At 45.3% G+C, this 15,339-nt stretch overlaps 1 protein-coding gene across 3 annotated transcripts in view; it reads left to right on the top strand.

Moving 5' to 3' along the window:
- Egfr (epidermal growth factor receptor) overlaps window positions 1–15,339 on the top strand; it is a 171,541-nt gene that overhangs the window by 117,467 nt on the left and 38,735 nt on the right. For all 3 annotated transcript variants that reach the window (XM_052734789.1, XM_052734788.1, XM_052734790.1), the window contains exons 3-11: window positions 434–617; window positions 3,773–3,907; window positions 7,336–7,404; window positions 8,217–8,335; window positions 9,395–9,536; window positions 11,317–11,433; window positions 11,964–12,090; window positions 12,191–12,264; window positions 13,089–13,179. In XM_052734789.1, the coding sequence (XP_052590749.1) occupies window positions 434–617; window positions 3,773–3,907; window positions 7,336–7,404; window positions 8,217–8,335; window positions 9,395–9,536; window positions 11,317–11,433; window positions 11,964–12,090; window positions 12,191–12,264; window positions 13,089–13,179 (1,058 nt within the window). The remainder of the gene's footprint in view (window positions 1–433; window positions 618–3,772; window positions 3,908–7,335; window positions 7,405–8,216; window positions 8,336–9,394; window positions 9,537–11,316; window positions 11,434–11,963; window positions 12,091–12,190; window positions 12,265–13,088; window positions 13,180–15,339) is intronic.

The raw sequence follows: 15,339 nt of genomic DNA, 5'->3' as shown, positions 1-15,339 counted from the left end.
TTATAACTGGTACACAAAATTCCTAAATATTCCTAGTGAGCCATTAGGAGCCAACTCTGAAGGCTTCAAAATCTGCTTTGCTGATACTTGGACTTCGGTTGGGTTTACTTTGCCTTTACTTCTTTTTCGTTTTTTTTCTCCCCCTACTCCCTCACTTCTTCCTTCCACAAGAAATCATGAGATTTATTATCTCACTATGTTCACTTCCATTTTCATTTTAGTTAAAGTGGGAATTGCAACATGTCAAACGATGTGCTGTTCTTTAATGCAAACTTCAAATGCAAATGTGAAAGAATCCTTGCAAACCCTACCACACCCTTTACCCAAGGGCAATTGTCTGTGTGTCTTAGATTTATCTGCCACAGGAATGTGTCATTGTGAAGTTCAATGGTGCTCCTGGACCCACTGTAATAGGCTTTGTTTTTCCTCTCAGACCATCCAGGAGGTGGCTGGCTATGTGCTCATTGCCCTCAACACTGTGGAGAAGATCCCTCTGGAGAACCTGCAGATCATCAGGGGAAACACTCTCTATGAAAACACCTATGCCTTAGCTGTCCTGTCCAACTATGGGACAAACAAAACTGGCCTTAGAGAACTGCCCATGCGGAACTTACAGGGTAAGAAAGAGGTGGGACACCAAGGCAGAGAGGGATTCTGACGGCATGTGGCAAATCTGTCACTTCAGTTAATCCTAACTCAGAGAAGACATGTTTATCAAACACATGTACTGAATGCTGTTTGCAGGATTCAGTGGGTAGCAGTTATGTAGACAGTAGGTAATGAGATGGAAAGAGATTTCAGCCAAGTAGAAATCAGTTCTTCCATGGATGAGGAATAATACCCAGAGATAGTAATAAATGACCAAGTTCTCTGGGTACTCAACCTTGGTGAGTGAGAGTTTGTATTAGAAGTAAACTTGGACCAGGGGCAGAAAGGACATGCAGTCACTCCCTCATCTTGCAGGGACACATTCCTAGGCAAAATTGGATGTCTGAAACATCAAGTATCCCAAGGCATACATGCCATGTTTTCTCCTCTATCTATATGCCTCTCATCATTCAGTTCATTGATTAGGTATAGCAAAACATTAACAACAACAGTGAAAAATAACAGAACAGTAAGAGTGCTGCAACACAAGCTTGTGAATTTGGTCACTTGATATTTCTCCCAAAGTGGGCCCCAAGCGGTTGAACCCAGAGATAATAAAACCACTCATGGGAGAGGGGTCTAATATCCTGTCACGTTTGAGAAGCAGGTTTTAAGGTTAATACTGTTATGTGGAAACTCAGGCTTAAGTTGGGGAGAGGGGAGAAGGTTTTAAGGTTGAGAAAACTGGAAAAGATGGTTGAAAGGATGAGAAGCAATTCTTCCTCCAGTTCACGGACTGTTTCTCAAGTCAGTAACTTCACTTAATGCCACAGCCTTCCTTAAGAGTAGGTGCCATACACTGTCATTTTGCAGATAAAGGCATGGCGATAAGATAACTCTCCCAAAGCCTCTTACCCCCTGCCTGGTTCTGTCATCTCTGCATGCCCTGCAGTTCTGATGGGGAAGCAGTGTGAAGTGGGAAGGGGACAGGGTGAAAAGAAAGAGTACAGAGAGTAGGAACCTATCAGTGTGTGGAGCTAGGAGGTGGCCACGCAGCCAGCCAGACACTTTCTTCCCCAGCTCCCTGGTTCACAAATTCCCACCCACCACTTTAACTGCTCTGCGCACCCACGCATGTTTCTGAATTTGTGGTAGCGCTCATCTCCCCTGTACACACACTGCATGAAATGGCCTGTTCGGAACTTGCGGCGTGCCTTGCTCTGCCTATCTTGCCTCACACATGTGAGGAAGCCAGTGGGTGTGAGTCTAGCTCCTGGAGCCAGGCTGTCTGTGTTCCAGCCCCAGCTCCATCACTCATCAGCTAAACGACACTGCAGATATTCCTTCACCTAGGTCTTTCTCTGTATCTCAGTGCCCTCGCGTCAAAAATGTAGTACACACACTTGGTAACGTGCTCCCTCTATGTTGATAAAATCAGCCCTGTTACTGCAGGCAAAGCATGCATCAGCTACTTGAGTTCCTAGTTTGTTGTTGTTGTTGTTGTTTTGTATATGTGCCCGTGTGTGCATGCTCTGCTCCGGACTACCCCTATTTTTATAATTAATGCAAATTTATAGTTGCACAGGTCCCGGTTATTTAATATAGGACTACTGCGACAATTGAGAATTTCTTGGATTTTGAAATGAAAACAATAGATTTGACATTCTACTCATTGCTTTGCTCTGTTCAGTTAGAAGGGGGAGCCTATTGAATCCAGCCTCACCCTCAAGTAGTTATTATAGTTACCTATTGTTGGCTCTCCCTGTCTCTTCATATGGTTGCCACTGCGACCTTAATGTTCCTGTCTTATGTCGCTAGGTTTGACCTCACACTCCTAGCTCCTCTTGTCTCTTTCTGTCATACTGCTGTCACCTCTAGTTTCCAGGCACCGCTCCACATCTCAGTCCTTTCTGGCCTGCCTTTTGAAGTTCTTTTACCCCCTGTCATCTGTTGAGAAAACTGTCTCCTGCCCCAGATCTGCAGTTCCACTTTGCATCTTTGTCTGCTGGAAGCCTCCAGCACTTCCAGCTTCCCTTTCCTCTAAACTCTGCTCCTGCACATGTGCAGATCCCCTCTCCTTGTCACCCAGCAGCCCATGCAAGCTTTCCCAGGGAACCCCTCCTTTTCCACGTCGGCAATCCGTGCAGACAGGTGCTCCCATTCCCCGCCTGCGCGGTGCTGAGACCACTTTTGTATCTATAGTTGGGCTTTTCCACATTTATATATTGTTTAATTTTCACTTTTAATTATATACATAGGTGCGGAAGTGGGGTGTGCACACAGGTATAGGTGTCCATGGAGGCCAAAAACATTGGGTGCACTGGCACTGGAGTTACAGGCAATTGTGAATCACCCACTATGGGTGCTAGGAACCAAACTCAGGTTCCCTAGAAGGGCAGCGTAAGCCATCTCTCCAGACTTTTTCCCGTGTTTAAATGATAGTCTTTGGATCTTGCTGAGGATCATTGGAGGTAATACCTATACATCAACTAGCTCAATTCTCAAGTCCTGTCTCCTCTAGACCTGGCTGTGACATATCTGTCTCTCGCATTTCAGTTCTCAGGGAGAAGCCCACAAGTCAAATTCATCTTTGCAGACCGAACCATCCATTTTTTGTATACATAAATGTTGTATACAGATTTATTCCATCCATGTTTGTGTCTAATGTTACTAATGTAGCCCTCTCCCTTTGTACAAGTTTGACTTTCTCAACCCTGACTTTGCAAAGTCCTCTCATTGCATCACTAGTGCTTATTTGCTTCTTCTTCACACGTAAAATTCTGGTCTTCACAGTCCAAATGCTTATGACTTCCACCTTGTCCTTCTGCACTGACTGCCCCTCCACACCATCCAGTCATTCCAGTCTTCATGATACAGCACTAGACCTACAAGTCACTGTACGTCTGTCCTTCCTGCTATACATACTGAATAGGCCTTCTCTTCCTCCCTACTGCATTTCTAAAATCCACAGCCCAATCCTTAAAAACTCCTACATCTTTCCTATCATTGTGAAGTATATCTTCATATATCCCTAGCAGATCTTCATTAGGGCTGACCTTGGGGACTTCAGATTTGCACACTGGAAACATTAAGTAGAACATTAGCAATATAAAGAAATGAGTGCATGCATTTTGTGAGTTAATAGGAGTCAAAGAGTTTGGTTACTGTCGTTCCATTCATGCAGAAATCCTGACTGGTGCTGTGCGATTCAGCAACAACCCCATCCTCTGCTACGTGGAGACTATCCAGTGGAAAGATATCGTCCACAATGACTTTCTGAGTAACATGTCAATGGACTTACAGAACCATCCAAGAAGCTGTAAGTGTGTCATTCACCTTCCATTAGCTTCGGATCCTCTGAGGGGTTGAAGTGTACAGTGCTGGGGTGGGAGAGAGAATGTTAACTTTAGATCAGATTAATCAGCATACAACAAAAATAAGAAGTAAACGAATGGTCTTACCATTAGAGGAGTTTTATTCAAGACAGTAAGATAAGAAAATTTTCATCATACAAGGCAACACCCATCACTCTCAGGGTGGCAGAGCTTTTGTGAGGCCACTGAACAGAGAGACCCTTTCTCCAGGATACAGGTTGCAGGGGCAGTCATGGTACAGGGTGTCTCCCCTTCTGCCTCATGGGCGTTGACCAGTCACATGTGTTTCTGCCTTGTTCCTGATTCTCACACTGGCACTCAGGTCATCCTGATCCTGTGGGCTCTGCTCATCAGTGTATACACAGAACAACAGAAAGGAGATTTGTCCATGCTTTCTTGAATGCTCTCAACTCATCCATGCCCCACTCCTCCGGCAGCCCCCTACAACTGAGGGCCTTGCAGAGGAGCAGAACTAAGCTTGGGGGGCTAAACCTGTGACCTTCACTAACACTGTGTAGGAAACTCTGGAACGGCATGTTTTCACTTACCAAACTCAGCCAAGCCAGTTCTTCTTCTTAATAGTGCTAATCTTTCCATGGTGTAAGATAAGGCATGGCCCCATTTCCCACTCTCCTTTTCCTGCAACTGCACTACATATGGGTTGGGTTTAGACGTCCAGTGGAGCCTACATGAATCCTTAAAAAAATCAACTAAACTCTTTTTTTTTTTTGCTTAGTTGCTTTATTGGTGCATTGATTAAAATAGTTGGGGTGAAAAACTTAGGAAAACTGTCATCTTTGTCATTGTGCGTCCGTCCGTGTTGTTATGAAGCCCCAACCACTGTCCATGCTCACCTCGTGGCACCGTCAGTGTGAAAGAAAGGAGAGAAGGGGTCAGAATCCTCTTGTCCCTTCAAAGACATTGCCTTCAATGACTGCGCTTCCAATGCTTCCACCTCTTTTTTTTTTTTGATAAAGCGTTTTGAATTTATTATTTGACAATTGCATACGCGTACACAGTGAAATGTGATCGTATTTGACCCCTTTACTATTCTTCCACCTCCTCTGCTCCCATGCCTTCCTCCCACCTTCATATCTTTTTAATAACCCACTGAGGACAATTAATGCTACACACACGTGCAGAGGTGGGATAGCCTCTGGAGCATGCCTAACCAACCAAGGGCCACACCCCTGAAAATATGGCTCTGCCTCCCCCAGCAGCCAGGGATAGGTTCTCATGGTCCCGTCCCCCACCCATGCTGGAATGTTGATTGGCTTGGTCTTCTGCAGCTCTTGGGCAGGCGGCCACAGCTTCTGTGAAGTTGAGAGTACAGCAGCCCTGTTTTGTCCAGAAGATGCTGGTCACAGCAGTCCTCCCTGAACTCTGCCTCTTATGATCTTCCTACCCTCTTTTCTGTGATGTTCCTAGAGCCTTAGGTGTGACACAGATGTCTGATTTATGGTTGAGCACTCCACAGACACTTAGTCTCTGCACTTTGACCAGTTATGAGTCTTTGTAGTAATCATCATTTACTACACAAAGAAAAAGTCTTTCTGATGAGGACTGAGCGCTAATCTATGGTATCGAGATAAGTATTTTGAAAGAAGTTGGATGCTATGTCCATTTAACAAAATAATAGTCGTAAGTTCTTCCTAGGGCTTAGGAGCTCCCCAGCCATGAGTTCTTGGCCAGATTTACAGTAGCAGGCACGTGTTTCCTCCTGTGGGGTGGATCTTAAGTCCGACTAAAGAATGGTTGGCTTCCCCCATCACGCTCATGTCTGTCCCTGTTGCACCCATGGACACATCTTGCCAGGGCAGTCATTCGTTCCATGTCTTAGAGTTTCCATCATCTCTCTGTGACACAAATCCTCTAACATATGAGCCTCTAGGGGTCATTATATATTCAAACTGCAGCACTAGTCATGAGAATAAGCCTAACTGAATCAAAATTGCACAAATGAGTGGCATTTCAAGTAAGAAATCATTCAGTAAATTGTTGGGTAATGACAGTGATTGAGGGACAAACAGCTAAAGAATCAGAGCCATAGCAGAGTTGTGAAAAATCAAGTAAGGACGTAAGAGTTGCACATAATAGAAGACCGGAAATCTGTCTCCTGTGTCTCCTACCTTCCGCTCTCCTCCACTGACCAGTGCTCTGCAGACATGCACTCCTTTGGAGAAGCTTGTGTTTCCTCTTTCACAACAACCAAAACAGTATTATGAGGTGATCTTTAACTGTTATATAAATGAGGCATCTGAGACTCAAAAGGGCGGCCCACTGTGACCAGTGTATATTATTGTTGATAAAGTTTAGAATTTGAGGTTGTGAGAGTGGGTTTACATGAAAGAAAATAAATAAATTCATCAGCTACTCCATACCTCAATGTGAATTCCAAATATGTACTAAGCATATGTAACAAAATATTAATATATATTTAAGCCCTAGAAGGGAACATGAGGATGAATATTATAATAGCAAGTTGAAAAGCCAAATTCAGACACCATCAAATAAGCTTCCGTGTGAAATAAAATCATATTATATGATAGCTGATTGCCCCAAAGAGGGCTTTAGAACTAAGTAGAGTGATCTTTAAAAGCCTAAGGGAAATGTTAACTACCCAGAACCACAAAAGTCAAAGGCAAGAAAAATAAATCTGCTCCATAGAACTTTTCAACACACTTGTTGGCTAACACTTTGATCCTCTCATTTCTCAGTATGATTAATTGCAGAATAGAATGAAAGAGATTGAAAACCTTTGTAGCTGCAATTTGATATTGACCAAGTATAAAAACATAAAAATTTATGAATTACAAAGATTTCTAGACAGGATCATGCCAACTATGAACTGAAATTTTAGGTAACTGACCAAGTGACTCACAGAGTAAGAATGTCCACTTCCTGTGGCATTCGCCACACGACTCCGTGGCTTGGAGGAGAAGGGTGATTATTTACCAGCCGTAGTTTAACACCCCTAAACCCACCGATGATTGCACATCAGTCGGTGGGAATGGATACAGCAAGGTGAGTGAGTATACACAGAGCCAATCTGGTTGGAGAAGCAGGAAGCAGGTGGCACCTCTCAGACCCTGGATTCATTCAGATTTGTCATTTGTGTGGCTGTGACAAGTCACGAAGTACTCTCTCTCAGTTTCCACAGCCGAAGTGCAAACAAAAGCAGCCCATGGCTCAAAGTTCTGCCTGTCTTTTAGTTCATCCTACAAAGCATCCGAGCCAACCACAAATACAAAGTTTCCAAACTGTTCCTTGTTTCTAGAACATTCTCTAGGACCTCGACAGAGGCATCATTGGTTCCACGTCATTTGTTCATTTTTATCGAAATACACATTTAACTACTAGATTTTTATTTCAGGCCAAAAATGTGATCCGAGCTGTCCCAACGGAAGTTGCTGGGGAGGAGGAGAAGAGAACTGCCAGAAATGTAAGTGGACACAGCCTTGGGGCCTGAGAAACACACCCCTGTGAGCAGAGTCCACACAGTGTGTGGCCCTCCTCTCCTGCCCTTTGGTAACTGGACAAGTACAGGAGCTCGGCAAAGGACCCAGTGTTAACTCTTTCATGATGGTTGGTCTTGCCAACCTCACTGCACGCAGCTATCTACGGCTGACTATTCGGGACACTTCAGCCTGTCATAAAATGCCGAAAAGCCAGCTACCCAAGTGCCCAGGTCACGCAGATGCCCTGCTCCCTGCTCCCACACCCCCTTTCCTAGTACCAACCGATATAAAAGTTTGACAGTGTTTCTCCAGGGAGCTTATGTGTGAATCTTACTTTTTAAAAAAGTCAAATTGACTCCAGTGTGGTTGCTGGTTCACACAAAGAACCCAGGAGTGTGCCAGCTTCAAAACTGACCATAGTTCATTGTTTTTGTGACACAACTATTACGTTCCTTTAAACACTACATCTGGCCAGGTGCTCTTCTGTCTTGTGTGCTTTCTGTATTGTCAAGAATTCCCAGCTAATATCTACTTATTCAAAAGACCTAATCAGACTTGCTTTGATAAGTTTTCCTAAGTGATTTGAAATAAATGATAAGAAAAATATACCAAGAGGGAGGCTGGGATCATACTCAGTTTGGCTGAATGGGGACGCCTAGAAGCCTGTTCCACAGTCAGGAAATCCACCCGGACTCCCCATTTGTTTCTTTCTACTGCATGCAAGTATTCCTCGATGCCCCTCGAGCATGAGCTGCCGCCGCTTAGATGCAGCTCACTGGTGATCTTTCTTTTCCAGTGACCAAAATCATCTGTGCCCAGCAATGTTCCCGGCGTTGCCGTGGCAGGTCCCCCAGTGACTGCTGCCACAACCAGTGTGCCGCTGGGTGTACAGGGCCCCGAGAGAGCGACTGTCTGGTAAGACTCTGTCGGGTAAGGCATTGGGGAGGTAGGCTGCGGAGCTCTGCATTTGTTCCCTGCGGACCATGACAGGAGCCTTCCTGTGGGGCACACTGTAAATAAGTGCTATCCGGGCCAACAGCAGCAGCATTGTGACAGATGCAGAGAGCGGCTTCTGTAAGACCCCCGGAGATGTGGCCAGTTACACAGACCTTTGGGCAGTAGGGCATTGGAATCATCTTAGCCTCACCTTTGTGCTTTGCCCACCATATTTCCTCTCAGGCTGCCTCTCTATCCCACACCATCCCCTGGCGTTGTTTCCTCTGTCACGACCGAAGCTCTGGTCAAAGTTCTAGTGTGAAGTTTGGCAGGCACCAGGGCAGGTGAATGTGATTCCTGGGGTTATTATACAGCCAAGCAAGGCCCTGTCAGGCTCCAGAAGAGGAAGTTCATCCTAAGCTAGAGTCTAGAATATTCTGTGGTTTCTGGAAACAGAAGATTCTTAAATCCCAGAAACCAGAGCTGGCCACAGGGATTTTTTTTTTTTTTTTTCGCTTGGGCAGTCTGGACTGGATCTAATGAGCAGCCTAGGGGAAAGGCTGTACATGGAGTTCTTAGTAAGAGCCAGCATCTTTGGTCTGGCACTTTCTGCATGGAACGTTCCTGCTACGATTTCTGCACTTCAACAATAAATTCTAAAATGTTTTCTAAAGCGCTCTTTATAAGACTAACCCAGTGTAGCCAGGGTTTAAAAATAGTGCTACACCATTCTTACCATGTCATGTTTAGATTTCTTCATTGCCTGTAATCAATAGAGATGTATTTGTTTTTTCAAACCACCAACCCTATATTATAGCAACTGGGACAGTCAGTATACTTACAAATAGCACTTATTACTTGCAAGAGGAAGGTGTTTTTGCCTCCTCTGGAAAGGCTTACTGGCTTTTTTTCCTCTCTAATTGAACACATGAGCCCTGAGGCCGCCACTGGCCTGCCTGACTTGCAGGCTGTCTGGCCTGTGGTTCTTTCGTTTGGACGCCACATCCTTGACCAGCCATGTTGTCCCTCCTGTGACAGGTCTGCCACAGGTTCCGAGACGAAGCCACATGCAAAGACACCTGCCCACCGCTGATGCTCTACAACCCCACCACATATCAGATGGATGTCAACCCTGAGGGGAAGTACAGCTTTGGTGCCACCTGTGTGAAGAAATGCCCCCGTGAGTTGCTCATCTTTGACTCGCCCACTGTCCATGTCCCCGTTGGTCTTACGCCGGAGTCTTGGGTAGTTTGGGGACTTGCCTTGTTGCTGGGTGAGTTAGTGCATGCCCAGCTAGATACAAAGGTGAGAAGTCAGCTCAGGGCTGAGGGACAGAGGCAGAGGCAGCCTGCAGCAGGTGGGCTCCTCTCCTCCAAGAGTGGCTTCACCAGTGCTGCTCCTAGTGTGGCTGGTGGCCAGAATTCACAAGAAAAGGCACCTATTGCTTCATGCCAAGTCTGAGGGCCAGCTATAGTAACTTGGGGTGTCCTGGAACTGACTAACACAGAATCACGACCCTCTGGGCCAATCATTGTTTGACTCTGTATTATTCTTGTTTTTAGCAGACCTAAATTAGAGCAGCAGATCCACCTTCTTGAGTAGAAAAATCTCTGGTTAAGGTTAGAATCTTGGAGTACAGTTTTAGTTTTGTTTTGATTTACTCATTTGGGTTCAGACTTTGTTTGTGTATGATTGTTCCCTACTGGGACCTGTAGGGAAATGGCAACATGGATCATTCCCAAACAGAGGAAGCGAGGCAATGGATAAAGAGCTGTAAAACTGATCATGACTTCTAGAAAGAAAATTGAGACAAAAAAATGTAAAAGAGAAACTATGAGGGTGAGATTTTTGCCTACCTAGATTTAGGTGATGAAAGTCTATTTAGGAAAAGAAGAGGAAGAAGGAGGAGGAGAAGAAGGAGGAGGAGGAAGGAGGAGGAAGAGGAAGGAGAAGAAGAAGAGGAAGAAAGAGGAGGAAGAGGAAGGAGAAGAGGAAGAAGGAGGAGGAAGAGGAAGAAGAAAGAAGAGGAGGAAGAGGAAGAAGGAGGAGGAGAAGGAGGAGGAGGAGGAGGAGGAGGAGGAGGAGGAGGAGAAGAAGAAGAAGGAGAAGAAGAAGAAGAAGAAGAAGAAGAAGAAGAAGAAGAAGAAGAAGAAGAAGAAGAAGACAAACAGAATACTAAGCCACTGCAAAGTCAATGAAAGCTAAGATGAAGGAAAACTCAGCACAGCCATGCCATAGATACTCTCTTTGTGTGAAGATTTAGTAAACTGAGGTTTAAATCCACAGGAAACACTCAAATCCTAAGATAAAAAGAGCACATGACTCGCAGATATACTACCAATGCCCAAATCTTTGAGCGTCTATTTGGGAAACTCAAAACAGGAGCACAGAGTTTCTAATACGTACTATAATCCTAAGTATTAAATGAGATGGACTTCATAGAGATGAGGGGAGGTGGAAAGACAGATTGGGGTACCTGTCTGGGAAGCAGGACAAACTGGTCCCTCACTGTTCCACCAAAGGAGCACATGGCAGGTGGGAAAGAGCACACTGTTGCCACCTCAATGGGACACGGTCTGTCTGATAAGCATTAATGGGTGTCTCCTGTGCACTCAAGTTTACCTGTAAGCTCTAAACACAGATCTGACCAAGGACACTGATGTTCAAAGAGGGGCTTTCAGTCAGTGAGCACGCATGGTGATGTTCCCTCACTGCTGTCCCGTGCCTGTGATCAAATAATACCTGTGTTCCTCCACATTACTGTCAGGAAAATCATTCAGCTCAGGCTTGATTCCTTTTCTAGTTGAAACCCGTCAGTCTCTCCCCTCAAAGTAAAGTCAACCAAACCATTAGGGACCTTTCTCGGTGGCCCATGTGGAGCAGGACATGAGGATGTTTGCGGAAGGTTAGGCGCACCTGCCGTGGCCTTCAACACCCTCTTTTCATTGCCTCTTCCTCAGGAAACTATGTGGTGACAGATCATGGCTCGTGTGTCCGGGCCTGTGGTCCTGACTACTACGAAGTGGAAGAAGATGGCGCCCGCAAGTGTAAAAAGTGTGACGGGCCCTGTCGCAAAGGTAAGGAGCCGACCAGTGTAGACAAGCCTTCTTATTGACCTTTGTGCTGGCCTCTTATGTCCACCTCCAAACAAACACATCTTACTTTTTTAATTAAAAAAAAAAGAAAAAGAAAATGCGCATTTTTGTCTGTAAAGTAAAAGATAACCTTGCAAGGCCAAGTTACAAAGGTGGAAGAGGTGGGGGACGTTCTCGTGAACCGGGTACAGAGGCGCCACCTGCAGGCCAGGTAGGTGAACTGTCTTGGACAGAAAGGGGAGGAGCCAATGATTTAATGACTAACTCGATTCAGTCCAGGTAGAAAACAACGGGGAGAATTCAATGCCAACAGAGGTTTGTGACAAGGACAGTCCCAAGCCCCACTCCAGTGACCAGAACACCAAAGCCTGCCGGGGGTCCAGGCACCTGGAGGGCCCGCTCAGAGCGGAATGAGTTAGCAATGTGCGGCTCAGGGGCTCACGCTTCTGCCTGTGTAGGTACAGCCTTCTTAATTCAGCAAAGGTAAATGGAACAACTCTCTCTCTTAACAGTTTGTAACGGCATAGGCATTGGGGAATTTAAAGACACGCTCTCCATAAATGCTACAAACATCAAACACTTCAAATACTGCACTTCCATCAGTGGGGACCTTCACATCCTGCCAGTGGCCTTTAAGGGGTAAGTAACAGCTGAGAGACCTAGACAGAGAGCAGCAAAATCTACTGTTATTTTTCAAAGCATGGAGAATGATCAATAATCATGTTGCTGTCTGTTTCAGGGATTCCTACACACGTACTCCTCCTCTAGACCCACGAGAACTAGATATTCTAAGAACAGTAAAGGAAATAACAGGTTCGTGCTGGAGTATCCGGGAGCATATACAGCAAATTAAATTTTACAGAAACCATCAGACATCCCCCGCTTCTTCCCTGGCACAAAAATGTGGTGTCTAAAGTTCTACCATGATGATTAATTCTTTGAGACTTTGTAAAATTCCAGTTTCCCTTGGTGCAAGCTGAAAGCACTTTAAGCCAAGGCTGCAGCCATGCCACTCTAGACTTCATGTGAACACATGGAATAGTGCTTCCCAGCTCAGACAGGCCACCATCCTTACAAACCCCAAACTCCAGAGAGAAGAAAGAGGGGCAGTACAGAGTCTCGGTTTCATAAACCAGATTTCAAACGATTGCCCACTGGGGAGTCTGGGAACCACGACTGACTGCCGCCTGCACTCCATTTTCTTCATCGTTAAAAAGGGATCATTCGATCTAAAAAACAAGACTGATATGGAGATCAGAGTTAAATGAAGAAAGTATTTAAAATGAGACCTAAGTAAGCCGCAACTTGAAAACAGTCAGAGAAGGAATCAAGTGTATGAACTGATATCCTCCAAGGGTATCAGAGCCAGAGCACATGGTCAGCCTTCTGGTTGGGCATTGGCCTGGGCGTTGAGAGAGGTGCAGTCAGGATTCAAAGTTCCACGGAGAGGGTAGGATTTCAATTTTTTTAAAAATATCATCTGGACTTGTGTCTGTACGTACACTGTCATCCTTACTGGAGAGGATAGGAGAATCTACTGGCTCTGTCCTCCATATACCGTGAATACTAGAACATGCTTCCTACAAAGCAAAGAAATTTCTAGCACCATGTGTCTAAGTCTTTCTTCCTCCCTCTAGGGTTTTTGCTGATTCAGGCTTGGCCTGAAAACTGGACGGACCTCCATGCTTTTGAGAACCTAGAAATAATACGTGGCAGAACAAAGCAACAGTAAGTCAGCCATAACCAAAGTCTGGTAGATTCTTTTTATTTTGAAGTTGGCCGTAAAGGAGGGGTACAGAAACAGGACAAAGATGATCACTCACTCAGCTTCCCCGAATGTAAACGACTCACATGAGTCAATATGAGGACTGGGATAAAGATGTTGACACTGTACAGCGCTGATCAGTCGACCACATGCTTTATTCTGAGTTCACCAGATTTTCCATGAATGCATTTGTTCTTTCTCTGTCCTCTCCAGAATCCCACATTGCAGTGACTTCTAATGTCTTCTCAGCGTGTTTCAACCTTCCCTAGCTCCTATGTCTTTGCCCAGTTTCATTGTCTTGACACTCTGGGAAAGTATGACCAGGTGTTTTATAGAATGTCTCCTTATTTGCTTTTGGCTAATATTTGATAATGATGCAGTTGATAATGAATGATATAACATTATCACACAAGGGGACCTAAGTAGTGTTTCAACGTGAAATGGTTTGGGGGTCTATAATGACCACTCTTGCAGCTACGATAAGGAAATGTGTGCACAGAGTGAGAAAAAAAATGATACACACAGAGAGAGACACAGACAGACAGAGAGACAGACAGACAGGGACAGGGAGACAGAGAGAAAGGGAGGGAAGGAGAGAGGGATAAAGGAGATCGCTAACAGAATAAGAGAAATCCTAAAATCTGTGGTGATGGAAATTTGGAAATCTGTAGCTCAAACTGCCCTGGAAACTTTCTGATTATGACAACTTTTTCTGAGCTTCACGACCACTGACCTCACGAAGCATCACGGACCATTTAACCAGTCAAAGCACCATATACACAGAGTAACACCCCTTTCCATAAGCTCCGTTCGTCAGACACTTCTGATGCTAAGCACACAGCTACTCTTGCTTCCTGCCTTTGCTCTGAAACTCTCAGGAATGTTCTTTGGCGGGGACCAGCTCAGGGATGAGCTTTAGCACGGGCGTTCTGAGTGGCGGCCTTGTAGCCTTCTGCTTAGTTTTAAGGGTTTAAGCTCTGGGATGACCATTAGTTCCTGGTATGACTCACAGAAAGCTAGGACTTGACCTGCAGGAAAGACCCCAGCCAGACCCTGACTCCTTGGCTTCTCTGGGCTTATGCTGGGGGAGAATTCCCAGTAAATGATGGTTGTGGGTCTCCTACCCAGGACCCCCACCTCTCTGGAAACAGGCCGAGGGGTACATGAATCAGGGAAACGGGGAGAAGTGTAAGCAGGAAGAGGGGGCTGTCAAATAATGCTTTAAACCTTTGTCATTTAACCTCTTAAATTTCATTTTTCTTCTTTTTGTCCTGTCTCAATCAACCCATTCCTGACGCTGGTGTCAAAGCAGCTTCCTACAAATACACTCTGCTTCTATGTGCTTTTCCATCAGTTGCCTGTGACAACCCCAACTCCCCCAGCAGGGGCCTTAACCTGTGCTCTGACTTTCCTACCATCCTCAGGCCCATCTTCCAGCTCTCGACACTTGCAGACATCCTGTATAATCCTGTTCCTCCAAGTGGGGCTTGGGATTCCATTTCCTTTCGTCTGGTTAACTTTAATCCAGTCATCCACTGGGAACAGACCTTGTAGAACCTTACTTGGCTCTGCTCTCCAGGTCTCAGATATGAGACATCACGGCTTGGAGAAAGTCATCCTTCTGTACCATTCCTCCATAGAGCTACTTGAGTTCCCATTCTTGACTAACAGTGTTCCCTAAAGCTGCATTCATTTCTCTGGACTTAAAAAACTCTGCCTGAATCAACTAACTTGGTCCCATAGAGACTCACAGAGACCAAACTGACAACCAAGGATCCTGCATGGGACTGACTTAGGCACTCTGCATATATGTTACAGCTGTGTAGCCTGGTCTTCTTGTGGGACTCCTAACATTGGGAACAGGGGCTGTTTCTGACTCTATTGACTGCTTTGGGGACCCTTTCCTCCTACTAGATTGCCTCATCCAGCCTTAATATGAGGGGAGGTGCCTAGTCTCACTGTAGCGTGATAGACCATGGCTGGCTGATATCCATGGGAGGCCCGCACTTTTCTGAAGAGAAAGAGAGGAGGAGTGGATGGGGGCAGTGCTGGGAGGAGGGGAAACTGTGGTAGGAATGCAAAAACAAACAAGTAAAAATCTGCCTGTATGATTATATCACCTG

The sequence above is a fragment of the Peromyscus californicus genome, unplaced genomic scaffold (genome assembly GCF_007827085.1).
Source record: "Peromyscus californicus insignis strain IS unplaced genomic scaffold, ASM782708v3 Scaffold_13__1_contigs__length_99412109, whole genome shotgun sequence".
Classification (NCBI taxonomy): Eukaryota; Metazoa; Chordata; class Mammalia; order Rodentia; family Cricetidae; genus Peromyscus; species Peromyscus californicus.
The sequence above is the reverse complement of the archived record's forward strand: the minus strand, read 5'-3'. Positions and strand labels throughout refer to the sequence as shown.